General features: G+C 30.2%; 3 protein-coding genes across 8 annotated transcripts; all 3 read right to left on the bottom strand.

Annotated features, from left to right (window-relative positions):
* Positions 1–788: 788 nt before the first annotated feature.
* On the bottom strand, positions 789–18,406 carry sky (GTPase-activating protein skywalker). Of its 6 annotated transcripts, none has more exons than XM_070638847.1 (12): positions 18,283–18,406; positions 16,016–16,579; positions 10,237–10,439; positions 9,958–10,162; positions 6,379–6,612; positions 6,034–6,253; positions 5,109–5,277; positions 4,335–4,424; positions 4,055–4,213; positions 3,901–3,970; positions 3,014–3,164; positions 789–2,948 (listed from the first exon to the last, which is right to left on the bottom strand). In XM_070638847.1, the coding sequence occupies exons 2-12, from the start codon at positions 16,140–16,142 to the stop codon at positions 2,807–2,809; spliced, it is 1,770 nt and encodes a 589-aa protein (XP_070494948.1). In that variant the 5' UTR covers positions 16,143–16,579; positions 18,283–18,406; the 3' UTR covers positions 789–2,806. The 6 variants fall into 6 exon arrangements, with proteins under 6 accessions (XP_070494948.1, XP_070494950.1, XP_070494949.1 ...); XM_070638849.1 differs by lacking the exon at positions 18,283–18,406 and adding an exon at positions 18,182–18,249; XM_070638848.1 differs by lacking the exon at positions 18,283–18,406 and adding an exon at positions 17,400–17,478.
* A 380-nt stretch (positions 18,407–18,786) lies between these two features.
* LOC139089597 (probable citrate synthase 2, mitochondrial) lies at positions 18,787–23,252 on the bottom strand. The gene is made up of 5 exons (XM_070639175.1): positions 23,091–23,252; positions 21,740–21,901; positions 20,905–21,264; positions 20,589–20,815; positions 18,787–20,292 (listed from the first exon to the last, which is right to left on the bottom strand). Exons 1-5 carry the CDS (start codon positions 23,139–23,141, stop codon positions 19,683–19,685), a joined length of 1,410 nt encoding a protein of 469 aa, XP_070495276.1. The 5' UTR covers positions 23,142–23,252; the 3' UTR covers positions 18,787–19,682.
* A 245-nt stretch (positions 23,253–23,497) lies between these two features.
* On the bottom strand, positions 23,498–24,813 carry wol (Dolichyl-phosphate beta-glucosyltransferase wollknaeuel). Its single transcript, XM_070639176.1, has 2 exons — positions 24,659–24,813; positions 23,498–24,574 (listed from the first exon to the last, which is right to left on the bottom strand). Exons 1-2 carry the CDS (start codon positions 24,728–24,730, stop codon positions 23,663–23,665), a joined length of 984 nt encoding a protein of 327 aa, XP_070495277.1. The 5' UTR covers positions 24,731–24,813; the 3' UTR covers positions 23,498–23,662.
* Positions 24,814–24,860: the final 47 nt, after the last annotated feature.

The raw sequence follows: 24,860 nt of genomic DNA, 5'->3' as shown, positions 1-24,860 counted from the left end.
TAATTGCGCAATAATATGAGTGACGTAAAATTATCTGGAAATTTTTAACGATTTTTTTGAATTTGTCGAATAGAAACAGAAAATTAAATGATGCAAAACTCAATGTTACCGGTGAATGATGCGAAACAGACGCTAAACTTATAAATTTGCAGCTAAAGATGCAGAAAGATGTTTTAAAAAGAAGCAAATCAGTTAAAGACGCGGAGTTTTGAAAGTGATGCAAAGTTTCAACAAATGTTCAGAATTGAAGCAAAGCTTTTAAAATGGCAGTTAAAACTGGAAGCAAATTTTCAAAAAGCTACCGTTAAAAGATGCGAAAATTCAAAAATGACCGTTAAAAGTAACAAATTTCATTTAAAATTGTCAAAGAATCAACAATGTTCAAGTAATAATTCAATAAATGAATCCCTAATCCACCAATTTATAATCAAATTAAAATATATACTCACGAGAAAAGGTCTTTAAAACATCAATCGGACTATGGAAATTTTTCAAATCGATCGCATGAATGACCACATTTTTAATTAAGTTCAGAATATTCAAAAGTGTGAAATGAATTAATCTATTGCATATTTTCTATTTTTATGCAGTAATTTACAGCTTGTCACACTTTTCAAATAAAAATTGCCTGTTCTGTGTTTCGTTTCCTTGAACTATTCCTTCAAAGCAGTAACAGCGACTAGATTTGTTTATAAATTTCCATAAATCAATTTCACATATTTTGGCATAAACTTCAATTGAATTGTGCCTGAAAAACAGCAAATCAAATAGATTTAAGACATGATTGATTTCAATTTCATCACTTTTAAATGTTGTCATATTTTATTTTTAAATATTTCCATTAGAGACTAAGATCAATTGCAAGCTAGCAATCATTAAATTAATAAAAAGAAAAACAAAAAATCTTTTCTTTTCTCCTTTTTGTTTCTGTTTTGACATCAATCAATAAAATAACTTAACAAATAATCACAATAGGGAATTCATTCCTTTGTTTAAACTTAAAATATTTAACAATTTCTTTCAATAATGAGCGAAAGCAGATAAAATATTTAATTGTTTTAATTTCTTCATTGTCTGATATTTTTATACTTTTTTAAATGATTCGATCCTGAGGACTTTGAATTTTTTTTTCATAATTTTTTTGATCATTTGTTTCAGCAAGTTTATTATTATAGGTTTAGTATTGTTCGTATTGGTTCCTCATGGTTGATTACGTAGTATTTATCATTGATTTGTGTTGTAAATGTTTAATCAAGTACTTGTTTAGCATTTATTATCTGACTTTGTTATGAACTATTTTTTCCTACTAGCTTTAACTTCTTAGAAATTGAATCTCACGTCAATACGCATTTATGTTTTAATTATATAGCATTCAAAAAATGTTAAATACATTGGAACTTTACTACTACTTTCTAGCTTCTCAAGTCAACTTATGAACGAACAATGTAGAATGAAATTTCTGCATATATATATTATTTTTTTTTTTGTTTTGTTTTGTCTAAGCCTTTCTCCCTTCCTGCCTTTACATTTATATTGCTCTATATTTGATGAGAATGAAATCTTAAAACACACAAATTAATTAATTAAATCTACATTTTTGGTATCAATTTTTTTTTCTTTCTTATATCGTTTTACATTCTCAAAATATAATATAGGTGTACAGATTTCTTTTTATCTTAGCTTTCAATTAATGCAAATGACTATAATTTCAATTTTAAGCATCTTAAGATATAGGAAAAGTCAATGAGACATTGAGACTTGTTGAGGTCAAAATTGTGCGGATTTTCTCTTTTCAAGATTGAATTTAATTTGCAATTAATTCAAGGAACTTGCAGAAGTCTTGTTTTTCAATTGAATTAAATTCCGATTTCGAAACCGTTAAAAATTCAAAATTCATTTGTTCAGTAGTCTAAGTTCAATTTCGTTCAGTTTATTCAAACTTTAGAAAATCGTTATTTTTGAATTTTTGAAAACCGTTAAAAATTTGACAGAAGCTTTCATTCAAAAAAGCTACCTAGTAAGTCTCTCATACAACCATGTATCGCACAATATCACCCTCAACAACCCACAATAATCCAAGAATACATAGAAATTTAGAGTTCATTGGAATGATAAGCGCAAAAATCAATAAATTGATCGAAATGTATCTCAAATTACTTCCGAATTTTCACAAAGGAGCTAATTAGCTTCAAGAATGGAATGAAAATAAACTATGAGATAATTATCAACCAAAATTTAATCTTTTTTCAATCAATAATAATAAATATATTTACTCTCTCGTTTATGTATGTTCCACATGGTTAAATTAATTAATTTCCAACAGTTTTTTTTAATCCTTTTCTCTCAAAAAACATAAAAATTTACAAAAAATCCTTTCTTGTCAACCTCAAAAATAATTGTTACATATATACGTAGTCTATTGCAATGCATTTTTTTCAGGAATGCGATAACAAAAAATTAACAAAATTAAATTTTCTCCTTCAAAAAATTCGTTGAATCGTTGAATTTTTGATAAGTTTTTCGATAACTTCGTATAATAATTTGTACGAAAGAATCCAACTATAGGATTTTTCTTACGGGCATAAGCATGTTTGTGTCATTTCCTTCATCTTGTTCGTTGCTGCTGAACATAGACATAAAGAATGTCGGACAGAAAAAGCGGTTCCTTTCGTTTTTTTAAAAAGCTCACGAATAAATGTAATGTTTGTGTGTGAAGAACATGAATCCAATTACACAGTATAATGCAATGACGACAACTGAATAATATTTAATGTAGTTATTCTAAAGATATTCCATGTCTTAAGCTTTAAACTCCAACGAAACCATAGACCTCTAACACTCTAATCTCAAAGTCACCTGACGGACACAGTGGTGGATTGTTGAACGTCTTACATCTATCACTTTTGCCAAATCTTATGTTTTCGTCCATCCAAATAGCTTGTCCATCACTGTAAGTGTATATAAATGAGTATTAAATTGAAACATGCTATAAGGCATTTAGGCATTCACTCACCCTCCACCAATTGTCAACATTTTATTGTCAGCAGCCATGAAAAGTTCTGCGGAATGGTCAACATTTCTGTCGCTGTCTATTCCCACCCAAGGATATTTAGCACGTTCTGGATATAATGAAAACAGAAAACTTTCACCAGTTCCGAAATATGCTGTGGAAGATAGGAAAAAAAATAATATTATTCTTGTTGCTAAAACTTGTCATTTATTGGATGAAACGAGACGAGACAAGACTTGGAGTAATTAAAACTCAAATTGTTTTTGGTACTCGTGCGTAACGAAAAACTTTTGGGATTACATAAAGTATTTGTTTATTTGCTGTTTGGGGTTTGACGACATTTAGTCTTGGACAAATGATTTTGCGATGTTGATTAAGCTTGAGTAAGTTGAATTGTTTAATTATTGTCGAGTCTTTGAATGCTTACATCATTTCAATCCATCGGATTAAACTTTAATCTGTTGGATTAATTTAAAAATACGTTAAAATTTCAAAATTTAGTCGTTCAGTAATCCAAATTCATTTTCGTTCAGTTCATTTGAATTTTTGAAAACCGTTACAAAGTAAATCTGATTGTATGAAAATCGGAAGCATCAAAACCTTCAAATTAATTAGGATATCATATGCTAGGTTACAAAACAAAGGAAGAAAATTTTTGTGCCAAAAATAAATTGGCAATAAAATGTGAACATTTTTCAAAAGCTAGTAAACAAGACATTCTCGTGATGTTTCAATTGTTTATAAACAAAAAAAGATTCGCGTAGAGTTTTGACTCAAGTATTTATGCGGAAAATTCAGGTCAAAAGTATTGAATATGATGCTTAAGCAGAAAATCCACTCATGTCTCGCATAAACAACAATTTTTTTATAAGCAATAAATTCAATTTTACCTTGTCTGTTTCCTTTGTCGTCTTTCAAATTTCGTTCATACCACCGCGATGACAAGTAAGCTCCAAATACCTAAGCACAAAAGAGAAGCAAAAAATGAAAATTTATTTCCTTATACTGACACAAGAACAAGAAATGCTGTTAAAGTTCACTTACTTCATTATTGCACGTCTTTATCATGAGTAATGTCGGTTCATACTGTTCAACTCTTATATAAAATGTAGTCAAGGAACATCCATGCTCTTCTGTAGTGTACAGTAATACAGGTTGATACATTGTTATTCTTACAGGCAGCCATGACCACAATGTGAAAAGCTAAAATATATTTATTCATCCATTATATTATCAGTATAAATAACAAATTTTAACAATAGCAAAAAAACAGACATTTAATGTAAGAATGAAAAGGTTAGTTTGTTAGACATCCAAAACTTACATCATTATTCTCTAAGACAACTTTACTTTTTATTGCTTGAATTGGGAAAACACCCGTCGATACGCCACGAACATCGGGCGAACGGGCACCCTTAAGATTAGTATTTAATTCAAATTTAAGATAATTTTTTTAAAGAGATTAATTTAGACACAAAAATGGCAAGCAGCATTAAAAGAGAGAAAATAGAAAAAGTCATGTTAAGTTTTCAAAAATAAAAAAATTTCATTAATTAGATGTTTAACTACAAAACGGAAGTAAGTCAATGAGCAAACAAATTAAAAAACATAAAAAAAGTACATCAAATTACAAATGGCAAGAAAAATTTTACCATTTGACGGCATGAGCCATGATCAAGGGTTGGTAATTTTGGCGGTGGATTCTAATTTTTTTTGTGAATTTAAAATAAACGAAATAAAAAGGGGCAAGAAAAATAAAATAGAAAATTAAAATATGTTAAAAGGAATATTAAACTAGTGGAGATGTAGTCAAGATAGTCATGAGCGATCTATGGAAGCGCATTTTGACATATGTAAAAGAATTCAAAAATTAACGGTCAAAAAATATTTGAAAATTTAACGGTCAAATTAAATTTGAAATTTAACGAAAAAAGTTTTGATAATTTAACGAAACAAAATTTGAAAATTAACGGTCACAATTTAAATATATCGAAAAATGCGCTTTTAAAAATAGAAAATTTCCCCAGGAAAGTCCTTTATCAAAATGAAAATTAAATGATGAGATTCAATGGATATAACAGGATTTAAAAACACTTACTTCTCTTATTGTCAGCGTATGTGACATCATTTGAATATTAATTTGTGACTGACTTGTTGGTAGATTGTCTGTTGATCGTGATCGTATCAGTTGCGTATTTCCACTACGAACTGACATACTCTTGATTAGCATCTCAGTCTTTATGAATACTCGTGTTATGTATGATGAACTGGATTTTTTGAAAAAGGAAAAGAGAAATTAAGTTATGAGTTCAAAATTAACAAAAGCTTTTTTCATCAAAAGGAAGCTGTAAATGACATTTTCCATGGAAATTCACAATTGAAAATTATATTTGCTGTAAGCATTGAGGTTTTAGGTATTCTCTGTCACGAATGAGATTTTTTGTGCTTCTGGCTGAATAAAACGTGTAAGTCAGGTTGTATTTTTGGTCTGATTTACCTTAGAATTTCAATTTGACTTTTAATTCTAGGATTTAATTTAATCCGAGGATTAATCTAATGTTAATCTGAGAATTTCACTTTAAATCAGACTCTATACAAGCAGGCTGCCTTAAAAATAAACACAAGATTGCTACTTTGTAAACAAAATTCAAAGTTATCAAGTTACTAAAGCCATAAATGCATCAACCCACAAGGAAAGTTGATTATCCTTCAATCATCATCTCACACCATCACAATAAATAATAATAAATTGAGTTAAAAACAGTAATTTTCAAGAAGCGGCAAAGTCTGACACATATCTGTAATGTTTATCTGTGCTAATAAAGATTATAAATCAAGTCAATGCACTTATTTTCTTCTTTTGAAGTTACATTAAAGCGATAGTTAGTTAGATAAACAGTCAGAAGCTCATAAAATGAATAATTGCGCTTTTTCAATCGCGACAAGTCCGGAAAAATGCGATAAAAGTTTAATTTAAATTGAATACAATAAATTGAATTAAAATAATATTAAAATTGAATTACCTCAATGCACGAATACTGAATGCAGTTCGCATTAATTTTAATGGAGTTACAGGTATTTGTTTGCAAAACTTTGGAATTGCATTGTCGATGTCATTTTTTAGTGAATCTGAATCCCATTCAGATGAATTTTGTGTATGTTTATGAAATAGAATCAATATTGCTAATGCCACACGATATAATACTTTAATTCCTTCATGAAAATAGCAATCCATCACACGAACTTGATGTTGTAATAAAAAACAGCAGCAACAGTCAACCGCAGGAGGAAATAAATGAAAATAAATAAGATAAAAATATTTTATTGCCTTATTAAGTTAATTAAACTTTTAATTGCTCATCACATACCCAAGTGCGGAAATGGCAGTCCACCGAGAATCCACCAGCACCAGTCTGTAAATAATCTCTCAGCTTTTTGACCCTGACACAATCGCTGAAGATATAATACAGAATTTTTTGCATATTTCTTTGCAATTTGCATCACAGTCTTCCATGTGACTTCATATAATAATTTTGTTTGTGTTATGAACACTTTGTCTTTTGCTGCTACCAAACTGGTCATACAATGATAGCATTCCTCCTCTGTAAATAGACACAAAAGAAATATATATTAAATTAGATAATTAATTAATTAAATAATAACACATTATCTACAAAACACAAAAATATATTAAATGGATATTTGCACATCGCATTGTTATGGAAAAAATATTACTAATTGCCTCATAACAATAATTGATTTGCAAAAATATCTTTTTAATAATAAGTGTATTGATTTGTAACTGATTATTAAAGAAACATTAATTTAAATGCAATTTATTCATAAAAATTCAAACGCTGCTGTCATATTGTGTCATAAAGACTGGTTCACTGATATTTGAACGCAATTTTATTTAGAATTCAAAACGAGTTTCAACGAGTTGTTCCTCAAATTATAGCAAATTAAAAATTTAACGGTCTTCTAAATTTCAAAAATTCAACGAAGATTTCATGACGTCAAAAAGAAAAGTTTCGTCAAATATAATTATTCCAATTTCTGCTTTTAAAACGCCAAAATTACTTAAATTGGGACATCAACCTTATCTGTCATGACCCAGAAACTTTATTGCGGTAGATTTCAGGTCTATTATACTCTTTTTTGATAAGAAATTTCGAAAATTAAGATTGCTCTTCAATTGTAAATAAACTGAAATGAAATGAACTCATGGATTACTGAACGGCAGGTAATTAAAAATTCAAAACGTGAAAAGCCGTTATAATTGTCATGCTAATTGAATAAAATAATAAGTTTGAAATTTATTGATAATTAAGTACAATAGATAATAAATATAAATCGCATGAGACCTTTTAATCGTGTAATAATTTCATCCGTTGCCTATAACAATAACTCTCAGGAAACCGAATTAATAATATTTATTTACATCTTTATTATAGATCGTAAATCTAACTCAGATACTGTCACGTAAATAATTAGCAAAAGCCTTTATTTTCTCTCAGCTTTATCTTGTTAAGTGTTCTAAAAATAAGTTAAGGGATTGTTTTGTATAAATACTTTTTCGTTCACATGCGAATGTATTCAATTATGGATTTTGAGAACGAAAAATACAGTGATTAATTGCTCGACTATCGGCACGTTTTTCATCTACTTCTGCCTTCATTCCATCAAATATTTTTACGTCATAATATTTTCATGTAATAATAATATCAATTAATATTGACACATGATAGCTACATACATGTGAAACTAGATATTTTAATATTTTTGGCACCGTAAATTGCACTCGTGTGATCGCCTATGTCTTGTTGTCAATTAAACAAGACAGAAATCACACTACTCGGAATTCAAGCATGAAAATCTCATCTCCTTAGTGTACTGATTTTTCTTCTTAAAACGACGATAACAATCTGAGATGAAATTTCATTCGCTTGAAGTGCTTAACGCAGCTATAATTTAATTATTACACAATTGCCGATATCATTTGCATACAAACAGAATATTTATTTAAATAAGACTATATTTGCTTCGAGTCTGAACTATAAATTGAAAAATTAGAGGCTATAGAGATCAAGAAAACATGTTAATTGGCTTCAACAAATTCAAGAATTGTTGGTAAGTAACTGGATAGAATAACTGACGAAAATAAATCGATGAACCTTAATTCTTTTGTTTTCTCAATTTGCTTATGCTAAGTTGGAAAGTAAACAATATTGTTATGGCAAATTTGCTGGGGAAGTACACAACAAATTAATCAGGCATCAATAAATTCATACTTGGACGTTTTTTCCAAGGAAATTTTACGATAAACATTTAAATTGGCATAAGGAAGGAGTTTCTAATCTAATTTTAAATATGATACTTGACTGCAGGCAGTTACCAGACTGTAAAGCTGAATTTTATGTAGATGTTCACTTAATCTAACATTGTCTGGATTTGAAGGGTCAATCATTTAGACTAAGGCTTCATATTGTCTCAGTCGACAGATAATTGGATCTAGTCTAGCATACGTAAGCACCCAAACAGCATCAGACTGAGTAGGTGACCTGACGACATGATGCTGCTAGACAACTTAATTTCTTTATTCCTCCCACTCAAGTTTTATCCAATTTCCATTAATCTAATATCCATAGAACAATCCAGATCGATCCTTCAATGTCTATGAATACCTAGTCACATAGACCATAATGTCAATAGATGAATAATCATTTGAATAATCTATACGTGATAATTTTATTCCAAACACCACCTATCGACGTCTGACTGGCTACGTCGAACATTAACAAAATAATAAGCATGAATCACAATAAATTAAGGCTTCGTAGCCGGTCTTTTTTGGGGCTTACTGTGGATTATGCTAAACATCTAAATAACAAACTGAAATTTATATGACTTCATAATCACGAAGATAAAGTGATAAATCTGATAATACTTCCCATTCCATAATGAGAGCCATTAAGGACTTTGAGAACTGTTGAATATTTTCATGCCGTGGGACATTATTTTCAATTAATTTTAATTGTATTATGGCAGCTAAAAATATAGTTCATGGCTGTTGTGTACGAATTTCAGCATTTTCCAGAATAAAGAGAACTAGAACAAGACAAGAAGATTGCAAAATAGCAATTTATGTCTCCATAATGATAAAACCACAGAAAATGTAGTCTAACTTGATAGACATCCCATATCTAATAGAGTCGAGCTATTAAATTTCATTTTTGACCCTGTTTCTATTTTTAATTACAAGCCTAGTTGTTGCTGAAAAGTTTTGATGGAGAAAAGAGAGAAAAATCGATAAAGCTCACAAATATTTAATTTCCACAGGCAACCCAAGGAAATTCAATAGAGTTAATAAGAGAATTTCGAGTGCTATAAAAACTATATAAGAGCGCCTTGTTAAACACTCAGCGTGAATTCCTTCATAATCAGCATAATAATTGTATTACAATCCAAAACGGAAGCAATGTTCGCGCAGAATAAGAATAAAGTGTAATTTCCGTCGACTTGTTCAAATTGAAAGCTTTTTAAAAGTATTCGATGATGTCAATGATATATTTTTATATATTATTTGCCGCAGCATATTTATAGATCGCAAAATTTTATTGTTGACACTAAGTAACTTCAAAATATGCGCTTAAATTGACACTAAATTCGTCTTTCGTGGATATTAATAAATGACATATAAAATAACGGCCAACAAATATTTGAAAATTAACGGTCAAAAAATATTTAAAAATTACCCGTTAAAAAATATTTGAAAATAACGGTCAAAAATATCTAGAATAACGTCATGAACCAGTCATAGTCATGGTCGACCCTAGTCAACAATTTTCTAATATGACATAATATGACACTTTAAATAACATTAAATTCCACATAATTATCAACAGCAAAATAAAATTCCATAGAAATAAATCAAAAATAAAGCTCACCTGACATGTAGTGCAGAAGAACAGCCGCGATTGGATAGAGAGATGGACTGTATGTGATATCAGGACTATTAAATCCCAATACACTAACAACTCGGTCAGCCACAGCTCTGCCTTTTTTCGTAAGATGATATGGTAAGCAGTGAGATGAGTCGACGAACGGAGGAAGCATAATTGGCTTTTCAGGCAGCTCTGTTGTGCCAAAAACCTTTTGATAAAATAAAAGTCAAAAGTTATACGGTTGAATGGACTTCATCATTTATTCTATGCATTAATCATTACCTGATTGACCATATCCCAATAATAGCCGTCTAATGTACTTTTACTGTGTTGATGTTGCGCACACAATGCCGGCCATAATTGACTTCTGATTGTAGCATTTACCGGCCATGCATTTTCACGAATGATGAGTTTGACTTCACGTTTTTTACCTTGCTGAATCAGACCTTTTATATCATTGAATGATTTCAATTGTTGCTTTTTGGCTATTAATAGAAAAATGAGAATTAAATTTCGTTACATTTCAATTAAACCAATTGACTCAAAGTGATTTATGTCTGAATATTTTCTCTCTGATCTCACGATATAATAATATAACAACGCATTTCATTAACTATACTATTTACGTACAGAATTAGTAAGCCAATTTACACTTTAAAACATGTCTCATAAATATATTAACAAACAATAAATGAGTTCCATATTCAGTCACATGAAGACGTGAGTAAATAACTTTACAAAGGATTTATTGGAAGCTGCGTGAAATCATCAAGAACCTAGCTATTATTGATTTAAGTTCATTTGAGTTCATTGAAAAGTATTAGAAAGTGAAAATATTTAACGGCTTTTTGAATTTTGAAAATTCACGTTTTTTTCTGACTAAATTGTAAACAAGAAATTTTAAGAATTCACTAATATTTCTCAAGTTTCAGGCTGTTTTGAGTAGAAGCCAATCATAATTAGTGGCCTAAAGTCATCAACAAAGTTAGTCAAACAGTAAATTTATGAAGAAAACTCAAAAAGCCACAGAATTTTCCAACAATTTCATTATCAAAGGTTGCCATGAAAATTTATTGATCAGAAAATCTAATAAAAGCATCAGGTTATAGACAATTTAATAGAATAATCTAGTAAACAAGGAACTAATCGTAACAAAGAAGATAAAGCATGATTTTTTCAAGGAATATCGTAAAAATTTCAACTAGATAGATCCAGTTAGAGAACAACAAACCAGAAACTAAATAAAATTTAGATTAGTTCCAATATAAAGTATTCTAAACTTTCAGACTAACAAATTAAAAGAAAATAACGAATAAATTATCAGTGAACAAGTAGTTTTTTTTGCATTTTGTCACAGCTCACTACAAATGAAAATACTGAAAAAGCACGAGTTCTGTCAGGTGACTGCAACGTATTTATGCTAATTTATGCGAAAATTTTTCAACAAACAAATAATTTTTTTTGAAAAAAATATGTTTGTATAATTTATTGGCTGATGAATTCAGTTTTTCAACTTGACATGATGATTCAACAATGTACGGTTATTTATAATAAGAATCTTCATAATTTAAAGCGGAAAATTTTCATGTATATGCACAAAATTAAAATTGCTAATTTGACATCTTATCGTTTAGGCTCATAAAGTATAGATTTTATATCGAAACTCGTTACCTTCCGTCATTGGTGATGATGATGATTTCCATAACTGTATACAATTTACACAATTATCTTTATCGATATGTTGTAAATATTGTAAACCTTCAAATATGTCGCTTTCGGGATCGATATAGACACTCGGTCGTTTACAAAGATCGGAAGACATTCCAACATCAAATGATGATAATTTTCTAGCGACCATTGTCAAATGGAATCAATCAATTCCGTTTTATCAGTGTCAATAAATAATAAATATTAATTTCTTTCAACTATGTGTAGATATATGATGCTCCTTGACTGTTTACTTGGACTTTCTATAAAGTATCAAGTCACAATCATGTTTTCATTCTACTTTTTTATTGCTACTGCTTGCTTATTGCTGTGTGTATTCGAATGTAAATAATAATCAGTAAAGTACACTAGGTTACACAGATGATAACAATGTTTACAAATCGATTGTCATTTGTTTAGCGTGTGTAGCATTCCCAACTGGATGGATCAACATTAATCTTGAATTTCTCTTTCAATAGACTTTAAATCCTCGTGACTTTATTGACTCTATATTAAATAATGCATCATGTTACTTTTTGTACAATTTTTTGAAGAAGTTATCAGCTACACTGTGTATGATTGTTGATTTGAGGAGGTGGAATTAGCGAGAAATTTCTGAGACTCATTCAAAATAGAGCTTAAAAGGAGGTGTTTTTGCCAAAAAAGTTAAAAATAATAATGACCAAATAATATTTAGTCTAAATTAGTAGCTTGTTCTGAGAAGTTTAGTTGCAGATTGTGAGATTAATGATGTGGAAGAAAGGCATTTTAATTAAGGGATTCTCGAAGACTCGATCTCGAGATTTGTCGAGAGTCAGATCGGGAAGGATTGATCTCGGCGGCAGCAACCCTTAAACTTGATAGATTTAAGATGAACTACAACTTATAAACCAGAATCTCATACTTGAGAAGATGTAAATTTCACAACAAAGTATAGGATCAGATGGAATTTCTCATTATTAAGGAATGCGAGGATAATTGCATTGTACTGTATTATACCCTGTAATGCAATTATTCATCTTCATTAACAGAAGCGAATTTAAAATTGGAAAATAATTCTTGAAAATTTATTTTTAAATGAAAATTCCGAAAATTCTTTGAAAAGTCATGAAAAATGAATTTCATTTGGAGTCACTCCAAATAAGTAATTCAAACTGTGACATCAGAAATTCCTTCATCAGGATTACAAACTCAAAAGGTCTGAATTGCTCAATTTGAAATTGGCGTCCAAGCTAATAATTCTTATTTATTAAGATTTATTGTTCAAAAGTGTCACAGATATAAATTCATAGCCAACAGAACAAAAGAAAAATGCACACAAAAACATCTTGTCTGCTGTTGACTTTCTGAATCAAGCTTTTTTTGGGGTGTAAACAACAATTGACAATAGAATTGGCGTCAGAATGAGGATTTGCCGAAAAATGTTGACTTTTTTAAGGTATGAAAATATTTGTTAAGGCATGCGGATGCTTCTTAAATCTCATCATTGCTTTTTATATCAAATAAGTCACTAAACAAGCTTCTGCTTGACACATTTTATGCACGTAGGCACGAGGATGAGTCAAATTCTCTAAAAATGTAGGATCTACTTTTAATTTTCAAGTCAATGCAGCATGTGCTAACATTAAGACGTTATTAAATGAATAATTAGCAAGAACTTGAACTTTTTAATATTTTGATCCCCACTAAGAAGCTTGAAATCCTTAATTATTCTCATTTAGCAACAAAATCTTCAACCTTCATGAATTCTTAGCCTTAAAATTGAGATACTAATGAGTCAATGTATTCCATGAAGAAAATTCTCCTTCATACCACATTAAAGTGCGTATACCTCATCTCCACATCCGCAACATCTTCTTCCATAATACATACTTAATGAGCGGTAACGGAAATACATGGAATTAAATTTCTGTTTATTCAAAAATGCCTCAAGTTTCGAATATCATTTATGTTCTGTCTTTAAGCGAATGATTCAACCCTTTTCAAGGCTAAAATTCCATCTTAAGACTCAAATTTCAACTTTTGCATTGTTCCAGTGAATTCCACTACGTTTGTCGGAACATGATATATTGTAAACATCTATTGTCATTCTAAGGAGTTGGACATAAATTATGTCAACATTGGACTTTTACATGTAGAACGTCATAAGCTAATCGAACCTTAATTTCAATAAACAATTCCTTCACTCCTTAAATAAACAAACATTCACGTGTGAAGTAACTGATCAATTTCATCTAAAACTGCGCTTTAGTCACTCACTTTAATACTTTTTCACTCTTTTTATATTTAAATAATTTAAGACACTTGTAGAAGTGAAATTGCACATTCACACTATCAGTGATTATCGACCTTGATATAATGGCTGTTCAAGGATGATCGGAGAAACCGTTACAAGTGGATTGTTTTGATACAATTAATTATTCCACTACACTATAATCAAGCTTCAATTTCCTCATTAAGAATCTGAGAAGATTGAAATCTTTAATCTGTTAATTATTTATATCCGATTCTGTTTAATTATCGTACGTATTTAACTTCCGAACTTAATTCCTTTTCTATATTAAAAAAAAAATAAATTAATTTTCAGATTTGAACTTAATAGTTTCACTAGCTTCACTTAACTGAGCGATTTATTCTACTTGACTTGATTTGCCTACTGATTTCTCTCCCGCTCAGTCATTTTTCTCTGTTTTTGTTGACACAAAATGTATTGCACACTTATGTAGTGTCGTAAAAATATTTGTACACACAGACAAGAGCCTCTCATCGTTGTCTTTATGTCATAAGTATGAAGATTTTTTTTACTAATATATAAATTAATTAATTCAGTTCAATTAATTATCATAATTATAAGTCAACGTAACGAAAAATGAAATTGATATATGCATGTAGATATGCAGTCATTTATAGATCTGGTATAAAAAGCCTTATAAAGCTATTACAGTATTGCATAATCAAACTTTGCTCCTGATAAAACCGCAATTTAATTGATAAAATTTTAATTACAATTGAATTGCAAGCCCAAACTATATTCTCAATTACTTTATTGCTTTATTTGTAGTACTGTAAAAATTACTGTATATACTTTGTGTTTTGTTTTTCGAGTAATCTACAAGTAGAATTTTTTTTTTTTTTTTGAGTAACATTGTGTTTCCTCGCTCACTTACTATCATAGATCAGATTCATTGCTATACATAGACGAATGTGTGATTTTTCATATTTTATTTTAGTTATTTATTTGATTTCGTTACCGGGTCTTTTTCGCGAATATTTATCAAGCGAAAGATGCTACTTGTTACGTTTTGTCGAGTCATTTAGCGTCTAACTGTGATTAATAATACAATTTCAATTTAATACAATTACCGGAAATTTAATTTTTAAAATTTTAACGGCTTTTTCAGTTTTGAATATTTTTCGTTAAAAATTTAACGAAGAATATTATTTGAATTAAAAATATCCGTTAATCATGGAAATTTGATTATTGGACATAACTAATTATTTTTTCAATCTTATCTGCAGCTAATCAAATATTTTCGCAACAAAAATTATCAAGTATATTATAAAATTCTTTCATTCATAAAATATTTGCTGATCTTAACTGATTTCAAAGAAATTAATCAGTGATTCATAAAACTTTTAAGCAATGTTAATGTAATACACAAATAATTAATCCAGTCTAACCAAAAATAGCATACAGAAGATTAGAATATGAATCATATGACGTACCCACATAATTGATTTCTTATCGACGAAACAAGAGAGTCAATTTTTTTTTAATTTCACGTGTAGCAACCGTGCATAAATTGAGAATTGTATATGGAATGAGAATATAAATTAAATTCTAATACAAATGGTAATCGCCGAATATAATTCTTCATTAGCATAATTCCCTCTTTAGAATATTCAATTGAATTGTTATTTCAAAATAATGGCAATCTAGAATTTGAGTATCCGATAGCAAATAAATTTGACCAACGACAAATAAATCAAATCGTATCGAAAACTAATCTATTCATGACAGAACACGTAAAATGAAAATTAATAAGTGCGCAGACACATCTAATAAAACTGAAAAATGCTTTAAAACTTGTTCAAGTCATTGATATATTGAAGGGAATAGTATCGTGTAGCAGCAAACAGGAGGAGGGAACGAATTAATGATCTACACGAGACTCTAATTGTTTGATGATATTTTTATGTATAATAAAGCGTCAATTTGAACTGACTATACTTGAGAAATTAAAGAATAATTAAACATTCGCGACTGTAAACAAAATTAACTTCTTATTCAGTCATTGTTCACTTTTTCGTCTGGTTTAGATTTAAAATATTCAGAACATGTGTAGGAACTTACCTGGAGAGCTTTCATTTGAAATGGGAATGTTTGCATAGTCAACATGCGGTGCAAATCCTTCATACATATCACTTTCCTCTTCGATACCGCTCAGCATGTCCGATTGAATTGCACCACCGCCAGGCATTGTGGAATTACGTACTTTTCGTCTTGATCCTATTTTAATATTTTTTATTCTCACTTTTTCTTCTTAATAAGACAATTCTATGCCTATGTCATAGGGAGTAAGTGAAGATAAACTTTTCTTCTTATTTTTGCAAATCTTACACAAACAAGACCTTAATATTGTATTAGTTATCAAGTAATGAGCTGAGGTTTATTGGCAATCTTCCCGGGCAAGTGCTTTTTATTTTCAGCTTTAATTCCGATTGACTAGAAATTTTTGTTGTTTTTCACTTGTTAGAACACACAAAAAATACACTTTTTTCTTCGAATTATTTTCTTTTTAAACTTTAATTAATTACTGTAGCACTATGATTTGATCGTAATTTGATTATTTCTTTATTCACTTTTTTCTAAGAACTTTCCGGCTCACATTCAATTTCATTGATGCCATTATATTAACTGTAATGAGAAAATAGAAATAAGAGCTCATAAGTCACTATTGTTTGAACGATGTGGGTACTATGCATGAAAATTTTCCATGGACAACGCTTCGTAGATGATTGAGACGCAGTTTTTTCAAGCCTTGAACTTGTCAAAAAAAATAGATTTTTAACGGTTATTAAAATTTTAAATTATAACGGTTTTTGAAATTTCAAATGAACTGAACCGAAACGAACACTGATTTACTGAACGGTTTTTGAACACAGATTTGAAAATTATGTTAAACCGATGTGCTTCGAATGATAGAGAAAAGTGCTGCTTGGAAAGGTGTTTACAGCTAAGGAATATTTTAAAACAAAGCACTTATTTGTCAATTATTATTTAATAACAATTGCTATTATACAATTAATAAAAATAAGCAAAATGCACAATAGTTATGCTAAAAGATAATGTAATCTACAATAAACAACTTCATTCGATGCCCATGAATTGATATTTAATGCATGTTTTTCACAAATACTTCAAGTCACATGGTCAAAAAGTTATAAAATAAAAAATTGAAAATACAAAAAGAATCAAAACGGGAATAAAACAAACTAACCGAAATTTCCCACACGACTGAAAAAATAATAATTTTTTTAGAGCATATAGGAGGTTGTGCTATCAAACTGTGTATATAATTAAAAATACTCATATCACTGATAATTCTTATGTCAGCTCTCAGATACTAATGACTAATCTTATCTTAAATTTAATTTTTTTGTTTCTCCCGATTGCTAAGATAACATTTGATTAGCTTGATGCACAGACATAATGCTAGGCTTTACGTAATACTGACTGTTTATTGCCTCCTTTCGACTTTTGTCATTATTATTATTCTTGATGAAATTCCTTATCATTATCGCACTAAATAACCAACCAGACTCCCACATATTCACAGACAATAATGAAACAAAAAAAAACAGCAAGTACTGGTTCTGTAATGTTTACAAATATAAGTGATAACATTTAATAATATTAATATTTGCACTTTGTTGTATGTTGTTCATAAACGGCACACATATGTGTGTTGGATGTTATTGGATGAATGAAAGTGGGATAAAAATAAAGTTTTATTGTGCATTATTTAAATTGGATGTACAGCACATCAGAGCGCGATGAGTTGGGCAATAAACAGTTTTGTTGAGTAAATTGTAACATTATCTCTATAAATAGAGATTCAAAAGATTATGTTTAACGAGGCTTTATTGTCCTTGTAGCTTGAAATTTCACAAAATTACATAGAACTTGCAAATGTAATATTATTAAGAAAACAAAATTTGCGCGACGTGACTTCTGTCATTTCCTTTGAATATATATATATAATTTTTTTCAATTGAGGAGGCTTAAAAAAATCTTTAATGCTGAAGCTGTATACAACAGAAAAAAGAAGGCAATCTTATAAATGTGATTAAAAGGTACGAGCAACTGTAAAAATTCTCCACAAAATTTTTCAATGACAAAATATTATTTTTGGCACACGACAAGTTCACTGGATTTAGAATATAATTATGAAATACACAGTACACCTCAATCATACGAATATTTCCACATTATTAATGAAAATTAAATGGAAATTACACAAAAATTTTCTCTTCGATCGTAAACTTTTTGCAATGAAATAAACAATTTTATCCAAATTGATCTAATTCTTGATATCTTCTGTCTCATCTCACTCTTACCTGATTATTTATTCCAGTAGTTTACATCTCCGATGATTTATATGTGCAGATTATGCTTTTTGAATTTTTTGTGAATATATTTTTTCAATATCTTTTTTTATTGTTTTTTGTCGTAAGGTTTTGATCCAGGGATGGTTTCTAGGTGTCCAGGTATGGACAATAAATATCTCATAGATGATGACTGGTCATAGGTAATGTCTTGGATACAAATATGATTTTATGACTTATACACATGAATTCATTACTTGAAATCAGTGGGAATCTGGAAATTTCTCAAAAACTTTGTCAATTCCAGTTGAATCACAAATATCAACCCTGGTTTCCAAACATTTGCGCTGTTTTAATGATTTCAAATTTTTCACGACCGTTGCAATTAAAAAGCTTTTTAAATTTTAAAAGTTCGTTATTTTTACAACAAGCAACTTTTCAATAAATGTTAAATGATCTGAAATATGAGATTGATGAAGGATTAATGATGCGAATAAAATGTAAGTAACAAGACTCTTTTTCGTTTAATACGTTTTATTGGAAATTCTCAAATCAAAATGTGTATCGCCGAAAGTGAATTACAAATTTTTTAAATTATTATCTTCTTTGCCTTTACCACGAATTAATCACTATTATTAATATTCACGAGTAATTTTGTGTCCGTTTCACTACGTTTATTGTTATATGTGTTTTTGGTTGCTAGTATCTATCAACTATATTAATTTAACTCTTGCCATTAAGTTCCCTACAACGACCATTTTCTAACATATTTCCGCATGCAGTTTCTCTCATCTTCTTTTTTTAACAATTAAAGAATAAATTAACAAATTTTTTAATTAACCAATTTTCATATCAAAAAAACCGTAATGACGAGATAATTCACTGAGGTAGGAAATAATAATAATAATCATAAGCCAATCCGTTCTTTTTTTGGTTTTAGCAGACAAGATTTAATATTTATTAATGTTTTGTTTTAAAGTCAATGCCCACTTAAGTCTCCAATTCGATGATTTTATAATCAACAAAAGAAAAGAACAGAAATAATAAAAAAAAGGCAGGATCGAATGATACTAGAATGACAGAAAAATCAAGTTTTTCTTCTATTTTAAGATATTTGCAATTTTATCGTACCATTCGAATTCTTGATCAATACATTACAATTATGTTGCGTGTAGTGATAGTAAAATTGAAATACATGAACAAATAAATAGTTGAAATAAATGTAAATTTAGCGTTGCTGCTGCTGCTTGCTTGAGGAATTATTTTTTGGTAAAGTAACTTTGCATTTCGTTATTTCTATTGCAGCTGAAGGTCATTATTCTAGCTGATTACAATGTTAACATTGAGTTCACTGAACTCAAAATAATGCTTTATTTTGATTTTTTTTTTTTGTGTTACGTTATGAAATAAATTTAAGGTTTGTATCCAACAGCCTTCATTAATCCATCAGTAGACAATGATTTTGGACGTTCGATAGGTAAACCAAGAGCACGATCCCACACAAGTGAAGCGAGAACACCAAGAGCACGTGAAACACCGAATAAGACAGTGTAGTAGTTCATTTCCTTCAATCCATAATATTGCAATAAGACACCAGAGTGAGCATCTACATTTGGCCATGGGTTCTTAACCTTGCCCAATTCAGTGAGGATTGGAGGAACGACCTTGTAGATGTTGCTGACAAGTTTGAACAAGGGATCGTCAGGTAAATGTTTAAGAGCAAATTCACGTTGGCATGTGTAACGAGGATCGGTCTTTCTTAAAACAGCATGTCCATAACCAGGAACGACTTGTCCTGATTTAAGTGTCTTCCAGATGAAGTCCTTGACCTTCTCCTCGCTAGCATTATCACCGAGTTCTGAGCGTAATTTTTGGAGCCATACCAATACTTCTTGATTGGCCAATCCGTGGAGTGGTCCAGCCAAACCGTTCATACCGGCAGCGAATGACAAGTATGGATCGCTAAGAGCTGATCCGACAAGATGAACTGTATGTGCGCTAACATTGCCACCCTCGTGATCACTAAAATGTGTGAAAAAATGAAAAGATTACAATTATTATTAATAATATTCCTATCACTAAGCGTCATCATTATCAATTAATTTCTCTTTCATTCTAAAGCACTGTGTGTGGGCACGGAAAGTTGATAAATTTAAATAAATCCTTTGATTTAATAATAAATCCAAAGGATTAAAATAAATTGGAATCAAAACAAGGATTACAGTTTATCTATGGATTGAGTTGCCGCAGAATGAATCATAAAATAATATCAGTTCCATTAATTAATAATAAATCAGTTTTGTTTGGTCGATATTTACCTGTGAATTGTCAAGTACAAGCGCATCAATTCAATGAATTCCTTGCTGTCATATCCTAACATGCGGCAGAAGTTAGCTGACCAATCGAGTTTTGGATCGATTGCTCCGATTCCCTTACCGTCACGGTATGTATTACGATAAATTGTGGCAGCAACGACTGGCAATTTAGCGATCAAATCCATACTGTCTTCATAAACATATTCCCAGTATTTAGATTTATGAACACCCTGTAAAAGTTAGTTCAATAGTCATATATAAGTACATACAATTAACTGCATCATCGCATTTTAAATGAATACAAAAAAATGCATGTTACCTCTGAATAGGCTTTAGCATATTTGCTTTCGTGATTCAATGCTGTAACGGCGGCTGAGAGCTGTGACATTGGATGAAGTGTTGATGGGAAGTTATTGAGCATGGTGGCGACATGTCCTGGCAAATCAGCACGGTTAGCCCATTCCTTTGAAAGTGCATCAACTTGTGCTTGAGTTGGAACATCACCAGTGATCAAGAGCCAGAAAAGACCTTCAGGCAATGGTTCAGAACCACCTGGTGCTTTTGGCAAAACTTGTTGACATTCTGGGATTGAAAGTCCACGGAAGCGAATACCTTCATCAGCATCTAATACGGATGTTTCACATACGAGACCTTTGATGCCACGCATACCACCATACATCTACATTTTTCGACGAAAAAGAATTAAAAGGGAATTATTATCTTTCTATAAAAATAAAATGTAATCTCAATATCGGTAATCAGTAATGAAACTTTGTCCGTTTGCTTGTCATTTCATATGTTGTGTTTATGAACAAAAAATAGAGATAAAGGCTTCGATGTTTACAGAAGCAAATTAGGAATATTCAAATCTAAGTAATCTCGTAATAGTTTTACATTTCATTTTAAATCACGTCAATGAAAAAAGTACAGTTCATTGTTTTAATTTGAGGAAATTTTTTATGATCATAGCTATATAATATAATTGATTACGTCTCTGTATAGTCACATGATGTCTATACTTTTGCAAATTGTCATTTCATTTTGCTGATTTAAAAAGCACATTCACTTTAATAAAAATGCACTTTTTGTTGCTCGGATGACAGATGCGATCATGAGATTGATAGAAATATATAGCCTTGAATAGGTTTACTCACCATATCGATATTAACTTCACCGACTTTTGTAGCTCCATGTGCTTTACGGAAGTTCTTGACGCGCTCTTGTTCCTTTGGAACTTTGTCTGCAAGAATACCCTTCAAGTCAGTGCTATCAGCTGAGATGTTTCGTACGCATGTTACGATAGCTGGCAACAATCTCTGGTTTTCGGCAGCGGCGGAATTAATGAAAATGAGTAAAAAGATATTTTTAAGATATATTTACAAATTTTCGTGAAAAACAAAAAAAAAATAGTCAAATATTTTCTCATAATATCTTCTCGGATATTTATCCTTGCATAAATTATACTACTGTATATAAAAATTGCATCAATACAAGTTCAAAGAGTTATTTATATTTCAGTTCTGTTCTGTTCGATAATTTCTGTTACGTAATCGCAATCATAATAATTACGATGGTCTGACCTTGAAATCGGTTTGTAACATTGATCTAGACCTTCTTTATGGTTTTTTTCCTCGATCGACTCATTTAAAAGCCCCAAAACTGGTTTTAAAGCATGCTTTCAAAAAAAATCGTATAAATACCGCATTGTAAGATGAGTGACGCAACGCGAGAAAAAAATGAGTTGTAATTCTACATTGTTATCATTAATACAGTTATTCTGGCCCGTCTGCTTTAACTGCTAATTGACATCGACACGAGCAATTTGAGATACATTGTTTTTCACAGATTGTTGTCAACAAAAAATAATATTTGGGAAAAATTTCGCAAAAAAAAGTCCAATAAATGGCGAAATTATTGGCATTGGCAATAAAAGATATATCGGGAATTTAATTAAGTATATCGACATCCATCACGAGTTGATAAGTTTCCGAGAATATCATTTATTGCACTTACAGTTATAATATTATTTTAATTAGCTAGTATTATTAACATTTGACTTCCTTTTCGATGAATATTTATAACTATCAAGGTATCGTACGTAAGTATTACAATTTTAGGAAAAGTGGATAATAATTGGCACGGAATTTTGTTTTTATCAAAAGTGATTTTGACATTGAATACTGTGTATCTTGGTTCATTTTATTTGTTAGATCATCGGTAAGACGAGAGATCATTTTTATCGAAAATTTCGCGAGTAGTTGTAGTTTATGGATGTGATATATTATGTAAGAGTCGCGCGATATGGAAAGTCGATTTTTTAGATTTTTTTCAGCATGAATTAAAGTAATATAAATTTCACATAGCACACACACAATTAGTGATGATAATTCAAAACTTGTGTCCCAAAAAACTGAATGCGTGTAACATTAGCTGGATTTGATTAAATTTATGCAAGAAAAAAATCTAAGGAGAAAATGCTTGATGTAATAAGATGCATTTAATTACCTGATGTGCTTCGGTTATGTATTTAGACGAAGTTACTCTAAATAAAGCCATTGTTCACTAGTAATTATTCAGCTCGTGTGATCGATATGAAACGTGAATTAACTCTAATTCAAAAAAAGAAGATGAGACAAAATTTTCACTTCAACCGCGTTCCGGACAGCTATTTATAAGTAATGTTTTTCTTGATGGATGATTCCACAAGCGCGTGACAACTTTTTATACTTTATATTATTTTATAGGCTATGATAACTTAATTAAAAAAATTTTTTTTTGAGGAGCTGATTTTTAGACAAATTTTTTAAAATCCAGTAAAATTTTTTTCGTAAAAATTCAAATTTTTTATTTCCGTTAAATTTTTATAGCAAATTTATTTTTCAAAAATTATGACCAAAATAAAAAGCCACATGTTTCTTTGTTATAAAATTAGTGCATGGAATCGCCCACTTTATTGTATTGATTAAAAAATGCGACGTAACTTATGTACGTTTTAAACAAATATTTGAATTGCAAAAGACGGTTATACATTGATCGTAAAATTATAGCAAGTGAGAAACTAGGTACAATACAAAAATTTAATCAGACTTGATTGGCTTAAGCTTCCAAGCACCGATCTGATAGCGCAGCCAAATGAAAATGAGATCACGGCCCATTTGTATCCAACTGAAGAACGGTGTGATTTTAGATCCATCAATTTCTTCCCATCTCACTGCAATTTCATCGATTTGCATTTTATAGGATTGTGCAATGAACAGAAGCTCAACATCAAAAGCCCATCGCTCGACATGCATTATACTGAATACTCTTCGTGCTGCACTTCTTGTTAATAATTTAAAGCCACATTGTGTATCTTTGATTCCTTTTACAGCAAAAATCCACACGAGGAAATGAAATCCATGCATTAAGAAAGTACGGAAAATGCTCCTTTTAGCCATTGATTCTTCTTCGAGATGAGCTCTGGATCCGATAACTATAACATCATCCTTCCAGCTTTTTGCTAATTTGTAAATACTTTTCTCAAGTAAAGTATAGTCTGGAAATTTTGTGGCACCGTCAGCATCAGCAAACAGCAAATATTTGCCTCTACTGCTCATCATTCCATATCTGACAGCTCCTCCTTTACCTCGATTCTGAACTAGTTCCAATACGCGGAATTTTTCACACGTATACTTTTTACTGTACTTTAATGCACACTCAACAGTCTTATCTTTACTGCCATCCGAGACAACTATGACTTCATACTTGAAATTTGGTTCTTTTTTCACTTTTTCTTCAAGGAACTCCATACATTCTTCTAACATCACTGGTAATCTTTTTTCCTCATCATATGCAGGAATTATCACACTAAGATCGACTGTTGGATCATCATTAATTGATGGAAATGAACACTTTTTATCCGAATCATTTGGATCTATGAAATACTCTTCTTCTTTATGCCGGTGAATAATTGGGAATGGTGTTGATGAGATTTTTAGTACTATACATAGCTAAAATAATAGTTTAATTAATGATTTGATAATTTTAGGAAAAATTACGTGGAAATTTTCCCATGATTTATGACAAATACTTACTATTATCAAAACTAATACGAAACACACTAATCCATAATAAATTAATGTAAATAGCAGTCCTAGTAATGACATTTTTATGCTTATACGTGTCTTATTAATTAAATAAATGCACTATTTCATGATTTTTACGATTCCTTGTTTTTAATATATTTGTCTTGTCAACAAACTAGTGTTTAAAAATATTTCAACCGTTAATCTTAGT

This window comes from Chironomus tepperi, unplaced genomic scaffold (assembly GCF_022539635.2).
Source record: "Chironomus tepperi strain 1889 unplaced genomic scaffold, CSIRO-AGI_Ctep_v1 contig_177, whole genome shotgun sequence".
Classification (NCBI taxonomy): domain Eukaryota; kingdom Metazoa; phylum Arthropoda; class Insecta; order Diptera; family Chironomidae; genus Chironomus; species Chironomus tepperi.
This window is presented reverse-complemented; position numbering and strand designations above follow the sequence as displayed.

What these genes read in the sequence shown, in the direction of transcription:
- sky (XM_070638845.1), bottom strand. Translation starts at nt 11,812, where the DNA reads ATGGTCGCTAGAAAATTATCATCATTTGATGTTGGAATGTCTTCCGAT. An exon ending in ATTGGGATATGGTCAATCAG is followed by an intron (nt 10,163 to 10,236) that starts GTAATGATTAAT and finishes TTTTATCAAAAG; the next exon opens with GTTTTTGGCACAACAGAGCT. An exon ending in TTGTCTTAGAGAATAATGAT is followed by an intron (nt 4,214 to 4,334) that starts GTAAGTTTTGGA and finishes AATATATTTTAG; the next exon opens with CTTTTCACATTGTGGTCATG.
- LOC139089597 (XM_070639175.1), bottom strand. Translation starts at nt 23,141, where the DNA reads ATGGCTTTATTTAGAGTAACTTCGTCTAAATACATAACCGAAGCACAT. An exon ending in ATGCTAAAGCCTATTCAGAG is followed by an intron (nt 20,816 to 20,904) that starts GTAACATGCATT and finishes TAACTTTTACAG; the next exon opens with GGTGTTCATAAATCTAAATA. An exon ending in TTGTACTTGACAATTCACAG is followed by an intron (nt 20,293 to 20,588) that starts GTAAATATCGAC and finishes CACACATTTTAG; the next exon opens with TGATCACGAGGGTGGCAATG.
- wol (XM_070639176.1), bottom strand. Translation starts at nt 24,730, where the DNA reads ATGTCATTACTAGGACTGCTATTTACATTAATTTATTATGGATTAGTG. An exon ending in TCGTATTAGTTTTGATAATA is followed by an intron (nt 24,575 to 24,658) that starts GTAAGTATTTGT and finishes CTATTATTTTAG; the next exon opens with CTATGTATAGTACTAAAAAT.